This window comes from Motacilla alba, chromosome 2 (genome assembly GCF_015832195.1).
Source record: "Motacilla alba alba isolate MOTALB_02 chromosome 2, Motacilla_alba_V1.0_pri, whole genome shotgun sequence".
Taxonomy (NCBI): Eukaryota; Metazoa; Chordata; class Aves; order Passeriformes; family Motacillidae; genus Motacilla; species Motacilla alba.
In genome coordinates this window covers 18699211-18721119 of record NC_052017.1, presented here as the reverse complement: position 1 = coordinate 18721119, position 21909 = coordinate 18699211, and the positions used below count along the sequence as shown (strand labels likewise).

At 36.9% G+C, this 21909-nt stretch overlaps 1 protein-coding gene across 6 annotated transcripts in view; it reads right to left on the bottom strand.

The window, feature by feature from the left end:
- Positions 1-211: 211 nt before the first annotated feature.
- The window catches only part of NEBL (nebulette), a 246327-nt gene continuing 224629 nt past the window's right edge, over positions 212-21909 (bottom strand). For all 6 annotated transcript variants that reach the window (XM_038127749.1, XM_038127750.1, XM_038127748.1 and 3 more), the window contains 2 exons: positions 11152-11267; positions 212-5646 (listed from right to left, as the gene is read on the bottom strand). In XM_038127749.1, coding sequence (XP_037983677.1) covers positions 5470-5646; positions 11152-11267 — 293 coding nt within the window. In that variant the 3' untranslated portion in view covers positions 212-5469. The remainder of the gene's footprint in view (positions 5647-11151; positions 11268-21909) is intronic.

Here is a 21909-nt window from a genome sequence, read left to right as displayed (position 1 = left end):
CAACTGCATGTCACTTACCTAGGAGAAACTAATCAGCTCCATTTGTGGCTGCCATTTGTCCTCATACATTGTTAACAGCCTTCTTCAAACCAACACTTGACAAGAATATAAAAATTCTAATGCAGTCCACCGTAGCATACACTTAACACTCAAATAAATAAAACATGTCCCTAAGCATAATAATCTTCTTCAACTACAGGCAGAGCAGATCCAAAATACTTCTGGAATTTATTTTACCTTAAGCTTTCTTACAATGTTTTAAAAATAATGTACTTGTGTAAATGAATAAAGATGACATTTGTATATCAAATTGTCTTAAAGAAGCCAGCAATGCAATCTTTTTTATTAGTGCTGCACTGAGAGCACACCTAACCAAATTCCCATTCAAAGACAAACAAACCAGTATCAATTAAAACAGTGAACTTCCTTCACTTACTCTATTTAAACAAACCAAGGGTCATGGAATGTAACTTGGTGTTTTGTTGAAGGGTTACAAATGCACACTGAAAAGGCAAACCTTTTAAGGAGGGGGCATGTCTGAAATAAAACAGTGGTTTAGGAAACTCTTTTCTGGGGTCAAGCTTGATGAATAATGCTAAATATTCTACTTAAGACTGAAAATTCAAAGCTTCCTTAGTTAAAGCCATATCCATCTTTGAGAGCTTATACTAACAGGTATGGTAGCTTTACAGTGTTGTTTATGAATATAATACATACATAATGCTGGGTTTAATATTTTATTTGAATGAAGTTTAATGTTATGCAAAATAAATTGTTATGTTACATCCACTGTGACATCAACTAAAATGTGAACTAGGTTGCATAGGTTAGTACTTTGGGCAGCATGATGTTGCTCTAGTCCACCAAAGCTTAAATATTCACAGTGTAGAGGAAGAAACAGGAATTAAAGCATTTCTACTAAAATATATTTTAATAGCTGGTGTTAACTTTCTGCATAACAAAAGCCAAATTAAGATGATACATCATATGATCCAAGAGTAAGTTTATCTGTCTTTCGAAAAACAACTGTTACCTTCATAACTGTATACCCTCAAATACAGTACAGTTTTGCAAAATAACTAAAACTTTACACACTTTAAAGCAAACATAAGCCAAACTGCACAGCGGTTCATTTTTGCTTTTTATATCACACTGCAAAAACCAACAGCTGAGAGATTTTCCACATCATGCTAATCAATGTCAATACAGTCATTGCTGTCTTCCAATGGTCTAGCAATTTCTAATAGTAATATTAAATACACAATTGAAATGCTACAGTATAGCTTATTTTCCCCCCTAAAATAATAATAATTAAACAAATGTCAACAACAACTGGATTACAACTTAAGTACAATATGCAAATTCTATTTATCAGACACAAGAAGCATATGAAATTCCTTTGAATATACTGTTGTAGTGCAGGCAGTTTAGGAAATAGAGCTTTCAGGTTTTCTTTCCAAAGGAGAGATGGGGTTCCTATGGCATAAAGCTGGAGAAAATCACTAAAGCATTGCAAAATGGTTTAATCTTCTACAGCTCACTAGTACTTTGCATTTGCCAGCACATCCGTTTGGAGGACTTCTTTCAACAGCATCTTCTGTCTGTTTCAGTATATTATTTAAACATTTACTAACTAAAGCATATTCTATATTTTAGATGGAGTACTCTTTAACTTAATAAAAATCTATGATTTTATACCCTGTACCACCTTCTGCCAAAGACTTCTATATTTGTAATTTCTTTTTCATCGTACAAGATGACATGCAGTCACTGTACAATAAAAACTAGAATTATTACCTTTCCCAGGTATTGGAGACCTTCCACATCCCCAAGAAACACTCGGCAGGGACACATTTGTCAAAAACATAATCCATGGGAGGTGATTCTCTGTCAAATCCCAGTCTGCTGAAGTAGTTTATTGTATGTCAAATGTAATCAAGAAAACCCTGTTTCATCAAGACTAAATGCTAATGTTCCATAATGAAAAATTACAACTGCAGTACCTGTACATAGCTTTGTTTAAAAAATGAAGATAGCCAAGCAAGAAAGAGTAATGAAAAGCAAGGCACCCATTTGTTCTTGTGTGTATGCATGAATATGCTCTATGTTGTTTTCTACATTTATACTCATGTTAGCAAGAATTACAGCATTCTTTATAGAATTTTTTATTTCTAAAATGGGAACATGTGGACTTCCAACCTGAACTTTGGAACAGCTTGAGAAATTCAAGTCCTTAAAAGCCCTTTCCTTTCCCCAGAAAAATGTTGACTACAGGAAGAAAGAACAGTAAGGGGAACATGCTGTGCTAAAAATGAATATAAACTTTAAAGGTGAACAAGACAGCATGTAGCATCTTTTCACCCCTATATCACACTGCATGTAACAGTCTCCAACATATGCTTTGAAAAATGTGAGCTGGCACAATTTAGTTCATGACTTACTCTCCCTGCCTTAAAAATTTTAGTTCTTTAAAAAAAAATCATAATTGCATTCTGATAATTTTGGGCCTTTGATTGCATTGCTTAGAAAAAAGCTGCAAAATCACACTAAAGTTTGTTTTATATCAAAAAGCAGGAACCATTCCATATAAATATGAATTTCTAACCATATATGATAAAGAAGTTGACTACAGGAATAACTTAAACCAGATCTTAATAATTCTGCTGACATACCATTCTCAAGAGAAACACAATTCACATACTGTTTTGTTTGACCTTTTATTTTTTGCAAATTGCTTTAGCTGCTCTGCCAGGCTAATGAATATTCAAAATTCATAAAGGAAATTTTATTTCTATTGTTCAGCATAACATAGTTCCCTATTATCACCAAATCCTCATTTTCTGATTTACTTCTACTCTACATAAAGTATTCAACACTGTAAGCTGTCTCCTCAGCTAGGAACAATGACTGTGTATTTATAGGTGGAGACTCCCTACTTTATAAGTCACTAAAAATTGCAACTTGATGCCATATAGATATTCTCTATATTTCTTTTTTATTCATATTTGGTTAGCAAACTGACACCCTATTTTTATTGTTGTCAGCATTGCAAAGCTAATAGAGCAGCACAGCAGCAAGAGACAGCCAGCTGTGCCTCAGGCAACATCTGAAAAATTTGCCAGCCAGCAGAAGATGGAATTCCTCTTCTCCCGGTTGATAGCCAGTGATGAAAACCAACAGAGAAGCAAACTGCTTGTTTCAGAGCTTCTAGCTCAGCATACCACATCAGCTTTAAAAACACCATTTGACTTGCTGATTTCATGTGGGTGTCACCAGTAATGCACAAGGGTCTACTGCAAGAGCAGCTCCTTATGCAAAACTTGCAAGAATTTTAAATCACAGCAGTCAACTATACAAATTATATATTTACAGTCATGGAATTCTACTTTTAAAACATTTTTTGAAGTTGGATACTCCTGGGCAGCTTTAGCCTTAAAATTAGGCTGCTGACAAGAAAGCACAGGTAATTCCACAGTCACGGACATTTTTAAATTTCTTTTTTAATGCAGTCATTCCATTCTGCTTGGCAGCTGGTATCATTCCTGTGTTAGCAAGACCCAAAATAAAATTGCATAAGCTCACCAATTCTCTGGAAGCTGTATGCAAAAACTGCATGCAAAAATAGAATTTACAGGGATTTGCATTGACAACTTTCAGTTGACATAACAAATCCGTACTGTCTTCCTTATTTAATTTTTAAACAGTTATTGCAGGGTTTCCTGCTATGTGAGATGAGAAGTACAAAATTGTCTAAAAGTTCTATATATAATTCTACTTTAAAAATTTTAGACATGAAAGAAAACCAGTGCAGACTCAATATTCTGAGGGCTACTCCAAAGTTAACTTCATTAGCACATGGCTGAACTCCATAAATTATTTTATCAGAAAAACATTTTCTTCCTTACACATTTCAGCATCCACATAAATAATTTCTCGCATGAATCTTTAACGCTTTTGTACTTTCTTCCACAATTTCTCCCTGTGAGGGAATGCAGCACCGAGTCAAAGCAAAAACAAGTTGCCTGTGACCCAAGCCTGCTGACAAAATCCCTCATATTGATCCACTGTGTCACCAGCTGTTAGATCCTCTCCCAGCTTCACAGACTGAGACCTGGATCTCTCAGTTCTGGCTGTAAGTTAAGAGACACCAAATAGCACATGTGAAGGTTTGTCAGCAGAATATTTTTACTGTTTTCCACAGATGGCTGAACTGAAACATAATGGCATAGAGTATGTTGGATTTTGCTTAGTTAGCTTTCCCTTCAATGTCAGTTATGAGAAAGATTAAGTCGCTAAAAGAAAACATAATTCTCCATCATTAATCATTTGGCAAGCGTACAACCCACCGCTGGATCACCAAGAATTTGGGAGCAAACTGAAGCAATAGGCCATCGATCTGAAATGCACTACAAGAACCAGAGCTCTCCTCCACTGCTCGATGGAGGCACAAGTGTTTCTGCAGCAGGGGAGGGACATCAGCTCATCAGCAAAGCAGCCATTAAGCGAGTTACCGGTGGTGAGAAGGGGATGTGACTGCAGGCTCTGGGGGACTGCACAGCACCGGGGCCGCACGTGGGATACTTATTTACAGCACTACAGGTGAAGGTAAAGGAGCTGACATGAAGTATTGGTTGTACGTTGCCCTAATGGAAGTTTCTATTTAAATGTTAAGTATTATTACAAGGAAACAGAAGAGTTGATAGGTTTTAATATTTTAGATAGTCTTTGCAAGGGATCTCCTGCAGAAAAGATACTAAAGAACCATGAATCCAGACCTGGATCTAATTGATGGATTAGGATGGAAGCAAAGCTAATAGATCACTTGGAAATAAGAAAAAATGGGTAATCCAAGAATAAATGTGGATGTGCAAGAGTCAGGAAATTTTTGCTGTCAAAATAGACATATTTACTGTAAGGCTGCTGGGCAGTAGCGGGTTTTATTGGATTTTTTTTACTGGAATGTTACTTGTCTTTATTCCAAATGACTGAATTATCTACTCAACATATTAATTTTTATTAGGAAGCTAACTGCTTAAACATTAAACATTTCCCTAATAATTTGAAGATGTGTTCAAACTCAGTGTGTTAACCTCCTGTGACTTCAGAGTGCCGTAAGAAGTGAATCAATTTTATGGTTATAACGTCTTTGAGGTATAAGGAAAAGGCATTACCCCTTTACAGTTAATTGGCCAAAGTTTTTATAGGACTGGCAGCACCAGGCTTCCATATATGTTTTTCACTTTGAGAGAGCACTATTATAAGCAATGCTGTTTTCAAAGCTCTGAGCTTCTTGTGGATTATTTATCTTTTCTTTAAAGGACTCTAAAATGGATTCTGAGTGAGAATGCAAACTGTTATAGCAGTGATTAAGTAATGATCATGAACTCTTAAAAGATTCTTCTGATTTTTTTTCTAAAAGGTTAGATTTTAAGTAAATCATAATAAAGCTCAAAGGACAACAGACAAAAATTAGTTAACAAACTCAATATAATTTGCTGGAAGCATTCCTGTTTTCCCAGTTCTCTGAACAGTACCATACATCCAGCCATCATCAATTGGTTGCACATTGATGATATAATCACCATCCCTGAAGGAAACTTCATCTTCATCTTGAGCACTGTAGTCATACATAGCTCTGTATGTTCTCTGTTGAAGGAAAGAAAACAAGACTGTAAAGCCTCAAGTCTAAACCTGAGATTCCTTTATTCCTCTCTTTGCACAAAAAAAAAAAAAAAGAGAAGGGAAAAAAAGAATAGAAAGAGCAAAGCAGAGAGAGAAATCACAAGTTACCTGTCAAAAAAGAACAGTATCCCCTTCTACACCCTGTCAAATACACAGTGAATACAGGCCCTTGTTCTGAGTAGCAAAATAATTATTTTGTTAACTCACATTGTCCAATGGCTTCAACCAAACAGATTTCAAGCCATTCACTGCATATTGAAATATTCTAACTGTTGTTTCATTAATTCAATAGTAACAGTTCATTACATCCAGCCAGGCTAGCTCTGCTTCTGCTCCCTATTTGCATGATTCACAAATAGCTTCTCCTGTGCCTTCACTACAAGAAGAAACACAGTCTTCATCCAGGCCATTAACTTTTCTATCTCACTGAATGTCCTTCATTTCATTAGGATTTTACCCAAATTAAGAATTATGAATGCCTTATTATCTAAAGGAAAGACAAGATTTTAAAAATTCTATAAAAATATTTTTATGAATACTTATATTTTCATATTCAGACAAAATTTAGCACATAAATTCCCATCATCAGCTAAGAGAAATTTCTCCACAACCCTGCCCACTATGAGACAAGCTTTCAGCCTTTTCCTCTATTTTTCTAAATAGAGTATTTTTTTCCACTCATAACCAATAAAACGCCATCATTTACTGGAATTCAAAGTGGATTTTCAAAGTCAGGAAGAACAGTGTCCCCTTGTATCTTAACAGCAGAATAAAACTAGTTCATTTTAAAATTCCCAAGAGTACTTTCTTTTCCTTACCCTGGCTCTTAACAGAAGTCAAAAGCAGTTCAAGCATCACCGATAATATCCAATTTCCCTTCCGGTAATTTTTGCTATGTTACCATATGTAGCTGAGTTTTTCTGGTACAATAATTTAGAGTGGAAAAAAGGCAAAACAGTCAATGTGTGAGTTCATGCCTGGTACTATTGTCTGAGCCTCTTAAAAGACAGCAAACTTCTCTGCTCAAGAAAACAGCTCTGAATTAGTTTTAGTTCGTATCATATATATGGGGGCTTGAGTGTTTTTAGTAAAACTATTTTTTAAAAAGGTGGAGATTACTCCACATGGAGTGAACAAGCCATTTGTCACATGTTGGAAATGTGGAATCATTTAATCCAGACTCTATAGGGCAGCTGATCATTACTGTTCCCATGCTAGAAATATACTTTTAGTCTTGGCTCTGTCATTGGTAGTGCAAATTAAACAGGACAGAGAAATCAGCTCCTGTTCAAACACTGGAGACCATTGGAGACGACCTTTCCTGACAAGTCTACCCTGAACTGCATTTGAGTCATGTGCTATATTACTGTTCTCTGCCATGCCTTGTAGTTTTGCTGACCTACAGGCTGTGACCAAGAGCAGTTTTCAAGCAGAGGTATGTGCTTTCCTGGTGGTTCCTTAATGTCTTCCAAGTGTGCATGGAGCTCAATTTTAAAAAGGATCATTTTTTATGCACTACATGACAGTAAATAATTTCTTGGCTCCTATCATCACCAAAAATCCTTAAATATTTATAAAGTAGACAGCTAGCCATCAAAAGGCTCTCTGCCTTTCAGAATCTTATTTTTTCCAACTATTTCAACTGATCTCACTGGTGAGCCTTGAAACTAACTCTAAAAAAGCAGTGAAAAATATGCTATTACAACAAACTCAGCAGTTAGCCCTTTAAACAATTTATTTCAAAAGAAGGTCCATTTAAGAAAAATGGTAACAAGTCTATATCTCATATAAGGCAGTAAATAGATTTTGCCTAGAGCCACGCTTATAGGTCTCCCTTAAATGGGAAAAGACTGGTGAAGAGATTAAATGTTTTATTAAACTAACAGAAAATTGGAAAAATAGAGAGGTTTTGCTCACTCAGAAGGATGCTCACTCTTCCTTAGAGCACCATGGCAAAGGACATACTGCTGCTGTCTCCTAAAAGGCAGCTTGACTACATCACTGTGGTGCACAGTTGTGAAGACAAGCCCGCAATTCCAAACTTTAAAAGAATTTATTAGGGCCCTAAATGCTGCTGAGAAACCTAAATTTATGGCTTTAACACCTAATTAGGTGCTAAATGGCTGTCAGGAGAAATCTCCATAATAATCCTGTTAGCATTTAATGCCTAATTATCACTGCAGAGTGTAGTCTGGGCTATATAATCGAGAATTACAATGCCTAAATGACTCAAAGCAGAGATTTCAAAATGCATTTCAGTGAATTATTCCTCAGTATTCCTCAGTCAGTAGTGAGTTTAGCGGGTACTAAGTTACAAGAGGGTGTAAGTTTGGAGTTCCTTAAAAGAGTCAAAACTCACTTATCTCTCACCTCCTCAAAGGTCTGTCTCACACCCACTGCTTAGACAGACCAGTCTTGTCCATATGAAGAACTGAAGTCAAGCTAATATATTCTCAGCTCCCCAGCCTGTTCTGGGCTGGCAGGTGTGTATTTCCACTTCACCCCAATTCATACTGGTTCTATGGATGGCTCCTTGCAAGGAGCAGTAACTGTTGCAGCATCCTTCACATACAGCAGCTATCAAGGAAAACCAACTCGAAGCACAGGTTTTGTTTTCCTACCACTCTTGGTTATCAAACAGTGTGTGAACATCCCATTATTTTCCAAATAGGAAAATAAGCCTTCAGGGCTTTCTGTTATAAAACACTTTGTACCCTGAGCAACAATTTAATTCACCCCATTATGCAGAGCTGCTCACAGAAAGCAAGGACAAGTGAAGAATCAGAAAATAACGCAATTTAAAAAACCTATCCAAAGATTGTGTTAGGATCATGCCTAATACAAAACAAAGATCAAAATTAAATAAACCAGATTTTTAAAATTTAGAAATTTGAAAAATTTTGTTTCTTAATATAGGAGATCAGTGAACATTATTATAAAATGAACTTATGCATTTTGGGGACTGATTTGATGTCAATACAACAACTCAGTTGAAAGGAGTAAATGTACTAGAGCAGCTAACTCTGCAGTCTCCACCCTGATATAACCCATGGGATCTTAATCACTTCTGCCCTAGAGTTGTCCTGCCAAAACTCAGGCACTGATGAATGACTTTATCACCTTCACTGCTTTTTGCTAAGCCTTAAAACCTGCTCAGGCTTTGAGGTCACTACTCTAGGATTCCTTTCCTCCAGTCTCCTTCCCCTGTCACTTTCTTCTTGTCTTTCCACTCTCTGTCATTAGCCAGACAACATTACATCTCTGGCAGTACTGCTCCAAGCCCAGAACTGAACAGGCAGCTGAAAGCAATGCATCTAAACATTGTGTAGGTTTGTCAGATCTCCTACAGCATGTCCACACCTCATTTTAAAAGCATTCCAAGACAGTCATCAACTTCAGTCTGCTACATTTAAACACATCCCCAGCCAGGGGCTTCCCCCAGGCACACTCTGAGACCACTCTGTGTTGTCCCAACAGCTGAGTGCAACATTTGCAATGCACCTGAAAAAGCTGCACAGCCTAATGAAAATATTCTAGTCTTAAGATGGGAAGACAAGGGAGCCTGGCAGGTTTCTAACTGCATCTGAGATGCCTCTTTTGGAGCAGAATCATCACTCCGGGGTGGTAAGATCACACTCTGTCTTCCTCACCAGACTAGCAAGTTAGCAGCCATCACCAGGCCAGCAGTCTTTGACTTCCTCTCTCTGGAAATGCTTGGGATTTATTTTCTAAAGGGAAATCCACTCAGTTTTTAACAACAGCAAAATGAGTTTAAATCATGGTGTTTGCTGTTTTCATTTTTTTTCCCATGACAAAATATTATCACTTACAAAGATGTCAAGCAAAAACAGTTTCACAACAGGGAAAATAAATCTGTTTAAATAAGTCAATCTTACTTTTATAATCCTTTAACATCGCTCCCTTCCTTTTCCTATTACCTTCACATTCCCCATTCTGGAAGAAGAGGCAAATGATGATCCTCAAGATGGCTGAAATGACACTGTTTCCACAGCCTGTCAGGTAAGTCACAGGGACACAGAGGTAGTAGGAAATCTCTCTGCCCACAAAGCTGCAAAGGCTGGTAAGTGCATTCTGAGATTTGCAGGCATCTCCATTTTGTGTCTGCTGGATTTGAGGGCTGTTTGCTTTGCTCCCCAATGACTAGCGAATCTGCTGGCAAAGCCCAAGCTTCCAGGTCTCCCACTTCTTGGGTTTTGTCTCTTTTGGAAAGCAATCAACTCCCAAAGCGCCTTGTAATAGCCTTGGAAATTAATGGTTGATTCCACTATCAGCTGTCTCACAGCTGTCCTGCAGGTGTCCAAAGAGTTTCACAGGTTATTGACTCACTCAGTGATGGAGGTATTTGGATCCCAGACTTTCCCTCTCAGCCCCAGATAGCTGAGAATCTGACAAGCCTGAAACTACTCACACCACACAGAAAGTCATGACCTTTACCATGTAAAATGCCATGGAGTTTTAGTTTTACAAAAAAATACAAGTTTCATCTAGTCTTGAAAACAGCTCAGCAAGCTCTAAGTTTGGTTCATAATTAAATATTTATTCATCTCTAAAAAAGGTGATAGAGGTATTCAAAATAGTTTAAAATTCAAAATTACAATATTTTAAGGTAAAAAGTGACTGGATCTCTAGGCAGCTAGGAAATCTCTAGGCAGCAATATGATTTTAAAAATATGATAACTATTAAAACTGAAATTTTTATACAGGGAGTTAAAAAGAAAGAAGCTCCATTTCCTAAAAATCCCAGCTGAATACCATCCAGCTCTCCCTCCATGACCAGTTACTTTGAAAATGAAATATTCACTGCAGCTTTACATTCTCATCCACCACAGTTGAGAACTTCATGAGACGGTTTCATGATAAAGCTTCTTCTCAGTCGGCAGCCGACCAGTGTAACTCAATTTGGATCTTACACGAGTCGGTGCACAACTGCTGTGTGCAATTAGAAAGAGCACAGCAATCTGGAGTCTGAGCTAGCTCTACACAAGCAGAAGTAATACAGGTAGGCACAAAGCTTGCTAGCACAAAATCAGTAAGTCAAAAAAAGTGAAACTGATTTAAACCAACAGGGTGATCTTAAGAGATCACTGGTTTTCATCCAGTGCTAAGAGCATGAATTAATCGCAGAGCATAACATCAAAATTCAGCCTGTGAAACACTGTCCAAGCATATACTATTTGTTTTAAGTAGGTAAGCAGGCAAAGAATTCAGTTATTTCTCTGCTCTCTGAATATCATGCCCTTTTTAAAAAAGTATTCTGATATAGAAGTTCTTACCACTGCCCATAGTCACTTAAATCTTTTTTATACATGAGGACTACCAGTTACATTTATGATAAAGACGGGTCAACTACATAACTCTGGGGGTTCAATTCTGTCATATTTAAGAGATTTCACAATAGCTGATGATGGTGCATACAAAAAACAATTCTCCTTTAAACTCAATACTCACCAGACTTGCTGAATGAGGCTGTGAATGCATGGACCTCATGGATGACATACTGGTCTGATGCATGTATCCATATCCTTGAGTCTGGCTTTGTTGATATGCCCCAGGGAGAACAGGGGCTGCATTAAAAAAATACACACACATTAATTAATATTTTAAAACAGCCCTTAGCTAACATTTTGTAGAAATGGTAGACTATTTTTCACTGTTAATAGCATTAATTCCGCCATACAAAACAGTTCAGAATTATTTCCATAAAGAACATAAGGCTTTTTAAAGGTTGATTTACACATAAATGTATATAAAGCTATAGCAATATATCCACAAACACTATCATGCTTTGTTGGAAGGAAAAGTTTAATGTACTATTAGAAGTTTAATCAATAAAAGGTTTAGAAAAGTTTAAGACATGACTAACTCAATTTTGGTACTGACATAGATGAGGCACTAAATATACATCCCATAAGCTGCCATCTTTAGGGAATGAATGATGAAAAAAAGTTAATACAGTTTTGAAATGGTTCACCAGAAATTCACTGTAATTAATTCTTAACTCATTGCAAACTAACTCTTATTTATTGGGCTATGAACAAAGAATGATTGTGATTCACAGGAAGAGGCAGAAATTTCAAGAAGTGAGCCCACAGTTGAGTTTTTTAGTTTATTCTGAGTCCATCATTCTTAGTTCAACACAGAGAGATCAATGCTATGTATATATTTCAAAGTCCACCTTATTCAGTATTTTCCTCTTACATAATTGTTCCATTTCTTTAATACATATTTTATTCACATTTTAACAATTCTGTATGCTATCAATAATACATTAACTTCTATTGTACAAGAACTGCTGGAAGCATGAATAGAACCAACAGGGATCCCTAACTCTATTGCTTACTAGAAAAGCATTCATAAACTTCCCACATCTGCCCAAATATCTTACTATAGCAACCCACTGAAATGTGTTAAAAACATGGTTGATCGAAAAACTATGAGAAATAAGCCCAGCATAAGTGACTATTTTCCTAGCAAGTCCAAAAATTATTTTAAAAGCAAAATTAAAAATACTGAAGTGGTTTTCAAAATAGAAAGATTAAAGTTTAGTCACCACATATTTGTGCACATTTTACAAGACTCAGGCTTTCAGAGAATAAAGATTTCTGGCTTGAATGGAGGTTATTAGCCCATCTCCCCAGTTATTTGCCAGAATTTTACTAGCTCAATGGGAAATTAATTTAGCTACACTGAAAAACAAATGTATTTCTGCTGATAGTTTTCAAGTGGTCCATTTAGCTGACAGTCTATCTATCTCCTCTTCCAAAAGCTGTCTTTCAGTTAAAGGAGATAGAACTTATGCCTCACATGATTAAAAAATCTTCAAACACAGAGTCATTCAGCAGTCCAGCACTTTCTGGAATACATCTCTTGAGCTTGTTGGGAAGTAAGAACCACTTCTGCAGCAGCCATCACACATAGATTCAAAAAGGAGCAAATCAAATGTAAGATTTAATGGGGTTCACAATGTGTGAAATGATCCAGGACTTGTAAAATGAAACAATACATGGGAAAAGCAGGAAAACCCAATAAAAATATATATTAATGATAAATATTCATATTTGCACTAGTATTACTCCATAATTCTCTGCTTCTTGAGTTGTCAGGACAAGAAATGCATGTGAAAAAAAGGGATTACTGAGAAAATTTCTGCTCAACTGTTTCAGAAAGAAAAGTCAACAACCTTGTGCTTTCAGCAAGTTGTTTTACCAATCCTGCTCCTCCAGCTAACAAAATCACTGATTTCAACAAAGGTTCTTCTTAAAACTTCCATTTAGTTTTAGTTAGCATATTCAAATTCACTAGGTGTGTAATTACAATTTGGGATGCTACACTTTGCTCTACTGTACTTGTAAAGATAACTAACACTATACATTAACTAGGGTTTTTCTGATTTAGAAAACATGCTTTAAAATATTGTAATGAATAGATTGTTTTGTTAAATGAGGGAAATTAAAGTGATATGCAGTCAGATGCAACATTGGAACACGATGAATAATGGATGTTTTAGAAGGGCCAAGTTCATTCTAATGACATATAAGTAGAAAGACATTTTCAAGCAGTTCAATCATCAGAGAATTGCCTCTCATTAACATGTTCACAGGATTATCACGCATTAAGTGAATAGCCCTAAGTAGTTCATCAAATAATTTATGTTTCAATGTTGTTACAGGCTATTTCCACATGAGCAGATGCGGCCCTTTGTGAGAAAATAGAGAAAAACATAATTTAATCAAATGTTCTGCGATCAAGCTGGAATGAATACATTTTGTCTAATTCACCACCAGCATGAATGGTAGGCCAGTTTGTCAAAGCCAATGGAGTCATGGAGTCTCATCTCCTCACACCAGCAGCAAATTACTTTTATTGCTTGAACTTTTTAACTTAGCAGGAGGAGTACCTTCAGCCAACACTGGCCACTGATCATCAGCCAGCTGCAAGCCTGCCCTGCAAAAACAAAGGGCTGGTGGCTCTTCCCTGGTCCCTGGCAGGGTCAGACACCCTGAGAGTCCCTTTCTTCTTCCCAAGAGAAGCAGAGGCTGGTAGGAACCTTTTTTTCTTGATTCCTTCTCCCCAAAAGAGATCTTTCCTGTTTCCTATCAATCATCCCTTGTCAGTGTAAGGCAGCAAGCCTACAGATGGTCAGCTTCATTGTAACCTCCAAGTCAACTGGCTTATTTTGGGGAGGATAACCCACAGCTCCTGCCTCTGTGACAAGTGACAGCTGCACGTCTGAAACGTGCTTTCCTCTTTAGCAATCAGTGTCTCACAAGCTGAGAGAATTCTGTCAAACTGACTCAACAAAGCTGTTTGATACTTTACCTGCAATGATGGGAAACAAAAATGAACAAAAATAAAGCATTTCTTCCAAAGCATATGAGAATTTTTTGGAAGCGATATAAACTGTAGTATTATAAAAAGATTTTACACAAACATGAAAAAGGATTAGTCTTGCTAATTATCTTCGAGTCATTTATTTAGGTATCATATATGTGAGCATAAATATCAGCACATACTAGTGTTGAAGACACTTGCTTGACTAATTCCATGTGTACTGGGGTTTTTTCCATCAAAAGAATACTACAGTATTCTGCAAAAAACTTCAAAAAGAATCATTATGTTCTAACAACTTTTAACAAAAAATACTGAAGAAACACTCAGAGGATGATCTATTTGGCAGACTATTTGGGAATCATATAAATAAGCAGAATATTGAAGAGATGATGTCTGAGCTGCGTTCCTCGTGACATACAGATAATTCAAGGTGAGATTAAATGACGCAGAAAAAGAGTTTGATTTTTTTTTTCATCATCATCACACATAGTTAACTGCAATCTTTTGGCTCAGTCTGAAGTATAAAGTTCTATAACATCATTGATTGCAGCAGCAGCAAAAGCAATGGTTTTAGCTAACCTAAGGGAACAATAAAATACAATGGTGGAACATGAAATTCATTTAACTGAAGCCAGATTTATTGGTGACGGAGCTGAGGGCTGACCGTTGCTCCCAGAAGTACAGGTGGATTTTTTTTGTTGCATTAAGACTTTACCAGATGCATTCTGATTTATCAAAACCTTTTTTTTTCTTGTCCCACTTACCAAGCAAGCCAGATATTCATCTTAAATTATCTACCTAAATAAATTTATCATATATCTCTTACTATATCTTTACAGTCTTCCCCAGAGAAAAGAGCAAGAAAAATGAATGAACATTATATAAGACAAACAGAGAGGAAGCCTCCAAGAAAAAGAAGCAGCTGAAAGACTGATAGAAAGTATCAACTTGCTGCTGTAGACAACGGGGTCTGCAGAGTGTGTACTGATCAGGATATGCTTTGAAAGAGCTGGGAAAGAAAAAGGTCCAATTTTAGAAACAGGAAAGGAATCCTTAAGAGAGCGTTGTATAACTATGAGCTTAAAAAGAAATGTTATGCTAAAAAGAAAAATCAGTTAAAAGTTAGGTTCTGAGATACATTTTATCAATACCATACTTCCATTCTTTTGTACAGCAGAACCTTGATAATCCATGGTAAAACAATATATCCTCAGTGGTAACTACTGCACTTTTGTCATTTACTGCAGCACATGCCAGTTACTGAACCACATGTAATATAACCACTCCATTTACTCTAACACACGCCATACACTTTTAAGGATTTAATAGGATCCTTCCTATTCTGATAATAATTCACAGTTTCACTCCAAATACTTCAGACAACTCACAAAGAATATTGCAACATTCTGTAATCATAACATGAGAGAACACAAAGGAAAAATAAAGATTTTGATTACTAGGTACTTAATTCTAGCGTCTGCAATACATTAGGTAAAAAGCTGTAGGCTTTCTGAGCAGCACAAAAGAGCCAGAGTACAGCATCATCATACATCTCTGTGTAACTGCCATTACAATGAGCTCACCCAAAACAGATCAAACTGCTTATGGGAATCACGCTCATCCACATACATGGAAGTTCTTCCCCTTTTTTGCCTTGCTACTGCTGTATTTTCCACAGGTTGCTACATTTGGCGCAAGCTTCACAGACTTTCTTTAGAAAGCCTTCCCCATAGTTTTCAGTTCCTTCTCTCTTTTGCTCTTCCCTCAGGAATCCTCAGCTATGTCCAAGGCAACAGAAGACATACCAGAGTGATGCAATCTCATTAGGAGAGATGCAGGTCTACAGAACATTTCTGGGGACTCGGGTCACCCCATGTGCTGTCCATGTGCACAGGTCACTGTGCCTGACCTACACAGCCCCTTTGACACTTCCCAGTGTAATACCTGGCTAAGGAAATACAATCAGGTAATACAGGAAACAGAACTATTACTGTTCTCTTAAAGCTGGTGGATAATAACTGACACCTTTAAAAGCCTCCAGAAAGTGTTAAAGAGGTTTCTTTGATTACAAATTCTGGATAGATTTTTTTTTCTATCAATTTCCCCAGATGTTGGCTGCTGCACACCATCACTGAAATATTTAAAGTGAATGTTTTTCTCAAAGAAGCCTCTAGAAATACTATTGTCTGTCCCCATTTAAAATCAGGGCCAAATTTTCAGATAGGTTAAGTTTCTTCAGACCTTGTCCTGTCAATTTTTATTTAAGGACGCAGATTTTAATGCACCTTTGAGCAACCACAAGTCCTCTAATTTCTCCTCTTTATTTCCCATGCTCTCAATCTGAGCTCAGCCCAGTACTGCATTAATCATATAAGCAACTAGAGAAACAGTTTTAAGGAGCAATTTGAAAGAAGTTAACACATTAATTCTGCAGAAGTTCACATCCTGGCCTAGCATAAATAGCAGCATAAATGGAACATAATTGTTGCTAGCCAGGAATTTATTAAGAGATTTAAAGAAGGCCCATATCACAGGCTAATCTGAAACAAGAATCTTGACAGTTTGGCAACAAGTAAGGAAGGTTAGATGCGGTGAGGGTACAATGTTAAAGAGGCATAAAGGGCAGAAAAGTAACTTGACTGTTATGACAACTGAGCTTTTAGCAGACTTTTAAAGATGATGTGCTGAACATCATTCTCTGCTGAAGTTAAGAGTTTTGGACAAATCTGGCAGGAGTCATGAGGGGACTCACAACTCTCAAGGAGATTACAGGCAGTCCACCCCTGGTGCCCACTTCATATCTGAGGCTGGTTCCCAATGAGCTGACTGAGACAGCCTAACACTTCTACTACCCCTTCCTTCCTCTCAGCTAGGTTGTTCTTCCGCTGGCTCGGTGAGCTCAGCCAAGGATCAGATCAAATACAGTGCAAGGACAGAGGCAGGACCCAAGGCCATGAACAGCAGAAAGCAATGAACAGCAATAGATGAGCTCAGTTGTTGCAAGGTATGTCCCCCTAAGCACCTCTCTTTTGTGCAAGCCACCTCTGCATTAAAACCACAAAGGAGCCGAGGCTCTCACAGATGCTTCCCTCCAGACGTCCCAGCACCCAGCTCCAAACAAAGCACTCCATGTAATGCAGGAGCTCCTATGAGCTCACATGTGGCAGGCACTGCTCAGCTGCTTGCAAACAACTCGCATCCTAGGTCTCCATAATACCTGTAAAAAGTCATAGGGGAGGCTTAGAGATTATTAAGTCTAATGCATCCAGCAAGAGCTGGCTTTACTTAACAGTAAAAATAGGTGTCAGAGAACTTCAAATACTTCAAAATACTTCAATGAGTGTGCAAGGATTGCCCAGGGAGGTTGATATAAAGTACAGAACTCTGCAACAACCCCATGGTACTGAGCAAGGAGATGGTCTCTAAAGAATACAGTAAAAAAACAGTCAGAGAAGTAGAGTTCAGGAGTGTTAGACAGACACAACATTAGGAAAATCTCAGTAATAATTTTACAGTGCAGAACTTATTGCAAAGAATACTCCTGTCCCCAAACAGGAGGAAAATTTAAAAATAATCCCAAAGGTTCATGTAAAAAGAAATGTTAAAAATTTGGTAAATAAACTTTTTTTGCCAATCATATCAAAATATCTATAATTTTCAATCATTTTTACAGTTTATGTGGCTCTTCAAAATTAAATATATTTCAACACAAAGCTGGATTTTTTTGTTTTGAAAATGTCAAGCTTAAAGAATCTCAAACTGAAAAATGTGGTTCTTTTGGCACTGAGACATTAATGACATGTAACCCATTCCTATATAAAAGTTTGCCTTTTAAACTACTATCTTCTGATGAACATTGAAAAATTCCCAGCTTATCTATTTCAGAGTTTTTTTCTAATCAGAAAGAGTAGCACAGCACAGTCAAATTTACTAGGAATAGTTCAGAATGTGTAAGCAATATAAAAAGCACTAACCTGAAGACTGAAGATGATGAGACCTGATACAGAAAAATGCTGTTTTTAGAACAGTAGAAAACACCATGGTAAGGCATCTTGGCATTTTTTCTTGTAAAAGTAACTTTCTCTTCATTTCTTTTGGTGTTTTTCCCCTCTTTTCCTTGCCCTTTACTGGTCAGTTAGCCTGCTTTCACGGATGTCTGAGCTACCAGGCTGGTTGCTCTCAGTGGATCTGTCAGAAGCAGCAGTTTGTCTGCATGCTATCCATTACAGAAGTCAGTAATAGTTAGTAAATTGGAATATCAAACCCAGATATAATTAGGCTGTCGAAATAACAACCTGAAAGTATGGCCTAATTCACAGAGGGTGTTAATAAATATCTGCCATGCTCACTGACCTCATTAGAATTGAAGCTCTGAACTACTTGGATTCAGTGGCAAATTCAGAATGTTACAGCTTAGGAAGTTTCCATAACCTAAATTCTAAAGATACAAGAAATACACTATGCAATCTTCAAATAATTTATAAAAAGATGGAGAGGAGGCCAACAAAATTACTGATCTTGTGTTTAAAATATCATTAATTATTCATCATGCAAAAAATCAAAATGTCTCTACTCTCATGACTACTTACTGACATACAACAGTTTATAAAATGATGTATTTTAAACTAAACTTCATTAGTGTCATGACTAGACAAAGATTGTTTAAAGAATCATTATTTTAGAACACCATTCTATCAGCTAGCAATAATTAAGACTAACTATATTGTATGCACCATGTAAGCTGAAGTAGGTTATTATGGGAAATGAAGAATCACGCGATTATAACTCTTGAGAGCAATTTCAACATAAAAAATTAAAGTTTGATTTAGAATGAAATTGCAAAAGATCTCAAATAGCTGTTGAGCATATGTCAGAGAAAACTAAGTCATTTTGAAAGGAACAACAAAAAATGTCTAGTGTGCTCATGTGACACTGGAATCCTGTGTTTTATTTGAGGTTTCCTTTTAGGCAGGGACTATCTCAAATTTCAGTCCAAAGTTCTTGATTTGTATGAACAAGCAATCACTAATAATAGTTATGCTGGTCTTTGTTTTGTAAGTCCATCTAATAGCAGATGAAGAGGGAATTTGAGAAATACTAGCTAGGACAGCAGAAGAAGAGCCAGAAAGTGTCTCTCTAGTACATCATGGTCAATGTGCCTGGTGATTCAGACCTTCTCAATTCTTCACATTTTGAGGAATGGTGGATCCATCAATTCCATTATATTCTTTTTTCATGGCAAATTATTTTCTAAGTTCCATTATGGCCTCTTTGAGGGGTCTAAATCTCTGTATTTCAAAAGTCAATCTCTCATGGACTATTTTTCCCTTTTTAAAAAAAAAGGTGTATGGCTTTCATTCCTCTTCACAGTAACTGCAAAATAGTGATACATTTTTTAAAAGCCCAGGCTAGCACAGTCTCCAGAAGCCTTGTCTGCAAGCAAATATCAAATATCATAGTCTAGAGAAAAATGAAAGGAACCCAGGATGTCCTATTTTCTACAGTCAACATTGAAAGACAGAGGATAGTCAACAGAACATCCATCCTCATCATAAAAAGACAATAACACAGGGAATTTTTTTGCCAGAAAGAGACTGTGGATACTGCTTAGAGCATCATTTTTATTGAGGTACAGAAATTGGAGGATACTGAGTAATAGCTCAAAAGCTTTTGTGATCATTAACATGTTACTGTCATAGTAAAGCATCACAGAGTTGTAAAATATTAACAACACGTAATTCAGTGCTCTGGCAACAGGGGAAGAGAACAAGCCAAATCTCAAACAAGCCATAGAGTCCCTGCCTGTCTGACTCTGGATCGGTGAGGTGGTAAGCAGCAGCCTCATAGCTTGCAAAAAGCAAAAGCCAGCCCTGTTCTGGCAGAGCAGACAATTTTGATGTTCTGAAAATGGCATCAGCTTCCCCAGACTGCTTTTGGAAAGGCCATTTAGGATTGCAAGACTATAAACCCTCAAAAGAATTGATTAAATAAATGTAATTCCATAGTAGCCCCTTCAGACAAAAACTTTTTCAAATGAAAGTAAAGGTGTTTATTATAACATAGGGTGTTAAATGATCTCCCAGAAAACTCAGTGAAATATTTCTAAGGATTATCAGCCTTTAAAAATATAGGAAAAGGCTGTTTGTAGTGTTTATTCATATTCATGGTTTTGTTGGTTTTGCTAAAAAAAAACAGCACAAAATGAAAGTGAACACAATATAAAATTACAATTTACAATGAATTATATCAATTATTATCTTCATCCAACCCCTTTGAACAGTTGTTTTGGGATTTTAAAAGTTTTATGAATTCTATATATGACTATTTAGAACTTTATGGCCAGCTACAACCATCTACTTCACTAAAATACAAATCATTTATCCCCTTTCCAGATTTCACTGACAAATTTTTACTACAGCACTGTAAAAGAGAAAATTACTTAAACTATTTGGCTTCTAACCCTAAAATTAGAGTCCTGTGTGTTCCTAGTTTTGAGTCCAAAAATGTAATTTATAGGTTATTATGATGAACACTGAATATTCTAAACCAGTTACATATACTGAAAAAACATTTGGTTTGATATTTGACTGCAAAATCTTTTTTAGATGTTCAATTCACTCATTCTCCTCAAAAAAGCAAATTAAATACATTAAATACTCTATTGTAATCTGAGGAAAAAATAATTACTGACAGGGTAGAGATTATATAGATCACATTTTGTCATATGAATTTTCCTAGCAGTTCAAATATAAAAGATCACTTTATTCAGACACCACTAGGAATACCAGTTTGGCATTTTCTTCAGTGGTAGCTGTACAGTCCAAAGACTTCAGCCTGTGTGTCTATCAACAGCTGCTATGGCACAATCCTGGTACACAGCCCCCATTTGCCCACTGGTTCTGTGCTGGAACACAACCAAATCACAGGGCACCCTGCTCGGAATATGAACAGCAGCCAGGATTCAGGGTCACAAACAAACCTCAGTGCCACCTGACTTTTTTGCCCGACATTCAACATAAGTTGCATCATGTCTCTGCTGAGACAACAATCTGCCTTTTCTCTCTTCACCCACCAAACCACATTATTTTATTTATAAATGCAGAAAATGTCTTAAAGCCAGCCCAAGGCATCCTCAGTCCTAGTGGGGCTATGGTGTACCAGAAGAAGCTGTAATTCCTACTTAAATTGTGAACAGGCACAGCTTTGCTCTAGGCTTCCTCACAAAAGGAAAGATTTAGTAAAATGAAGGTTAACATGTTACATTATCCACATGCCTTCAACTGTAATTCAAATTCTCTTACATTTACTGATCATCTACTGTTGCCCTTGTGCATTAGAGAGAGAAGCCTGCAAATTCTTCTCACAGAAGCTGTGTCTTGATTTCTGTGCATCGATTTATTTGCACAGTGGGTATAACCAATCTGAACAATGGTGGAAACATAGCATTAACCAGGATATGTATGTCACTGCACACTATAATTTTACTAATTATATTTATTGTCTACTGGATATAACATCCTCTGAAGTGTATCAAAAGCTGCTCTAGGGAACCACACTGAACAACTGAAACTACTCCTTGCAAGGGAGCCATTAACACTTCCAACTGCTGAGTCACTTGGAAACTTCCTTTCCACTTTCTGCTCACCAACTGTTTAATGGAAAAGGGAGCATCAAACTCAGACAGCTGGCAGAACAAACAGAAGGATCCCCTGAACTGCTGCTACACTACAGAAATTAAAAATGGGATCTCTTCTGGATTCTCCTCCACCTGGATGTGTGGGGATTGTCTTTCGATGCTGCCAGATGCCAAGAGTGTGGGAGAGAAGCATGGGAATTAAAGATAAGCATAAGGAATCTAAGGAAAAATATTTTGGA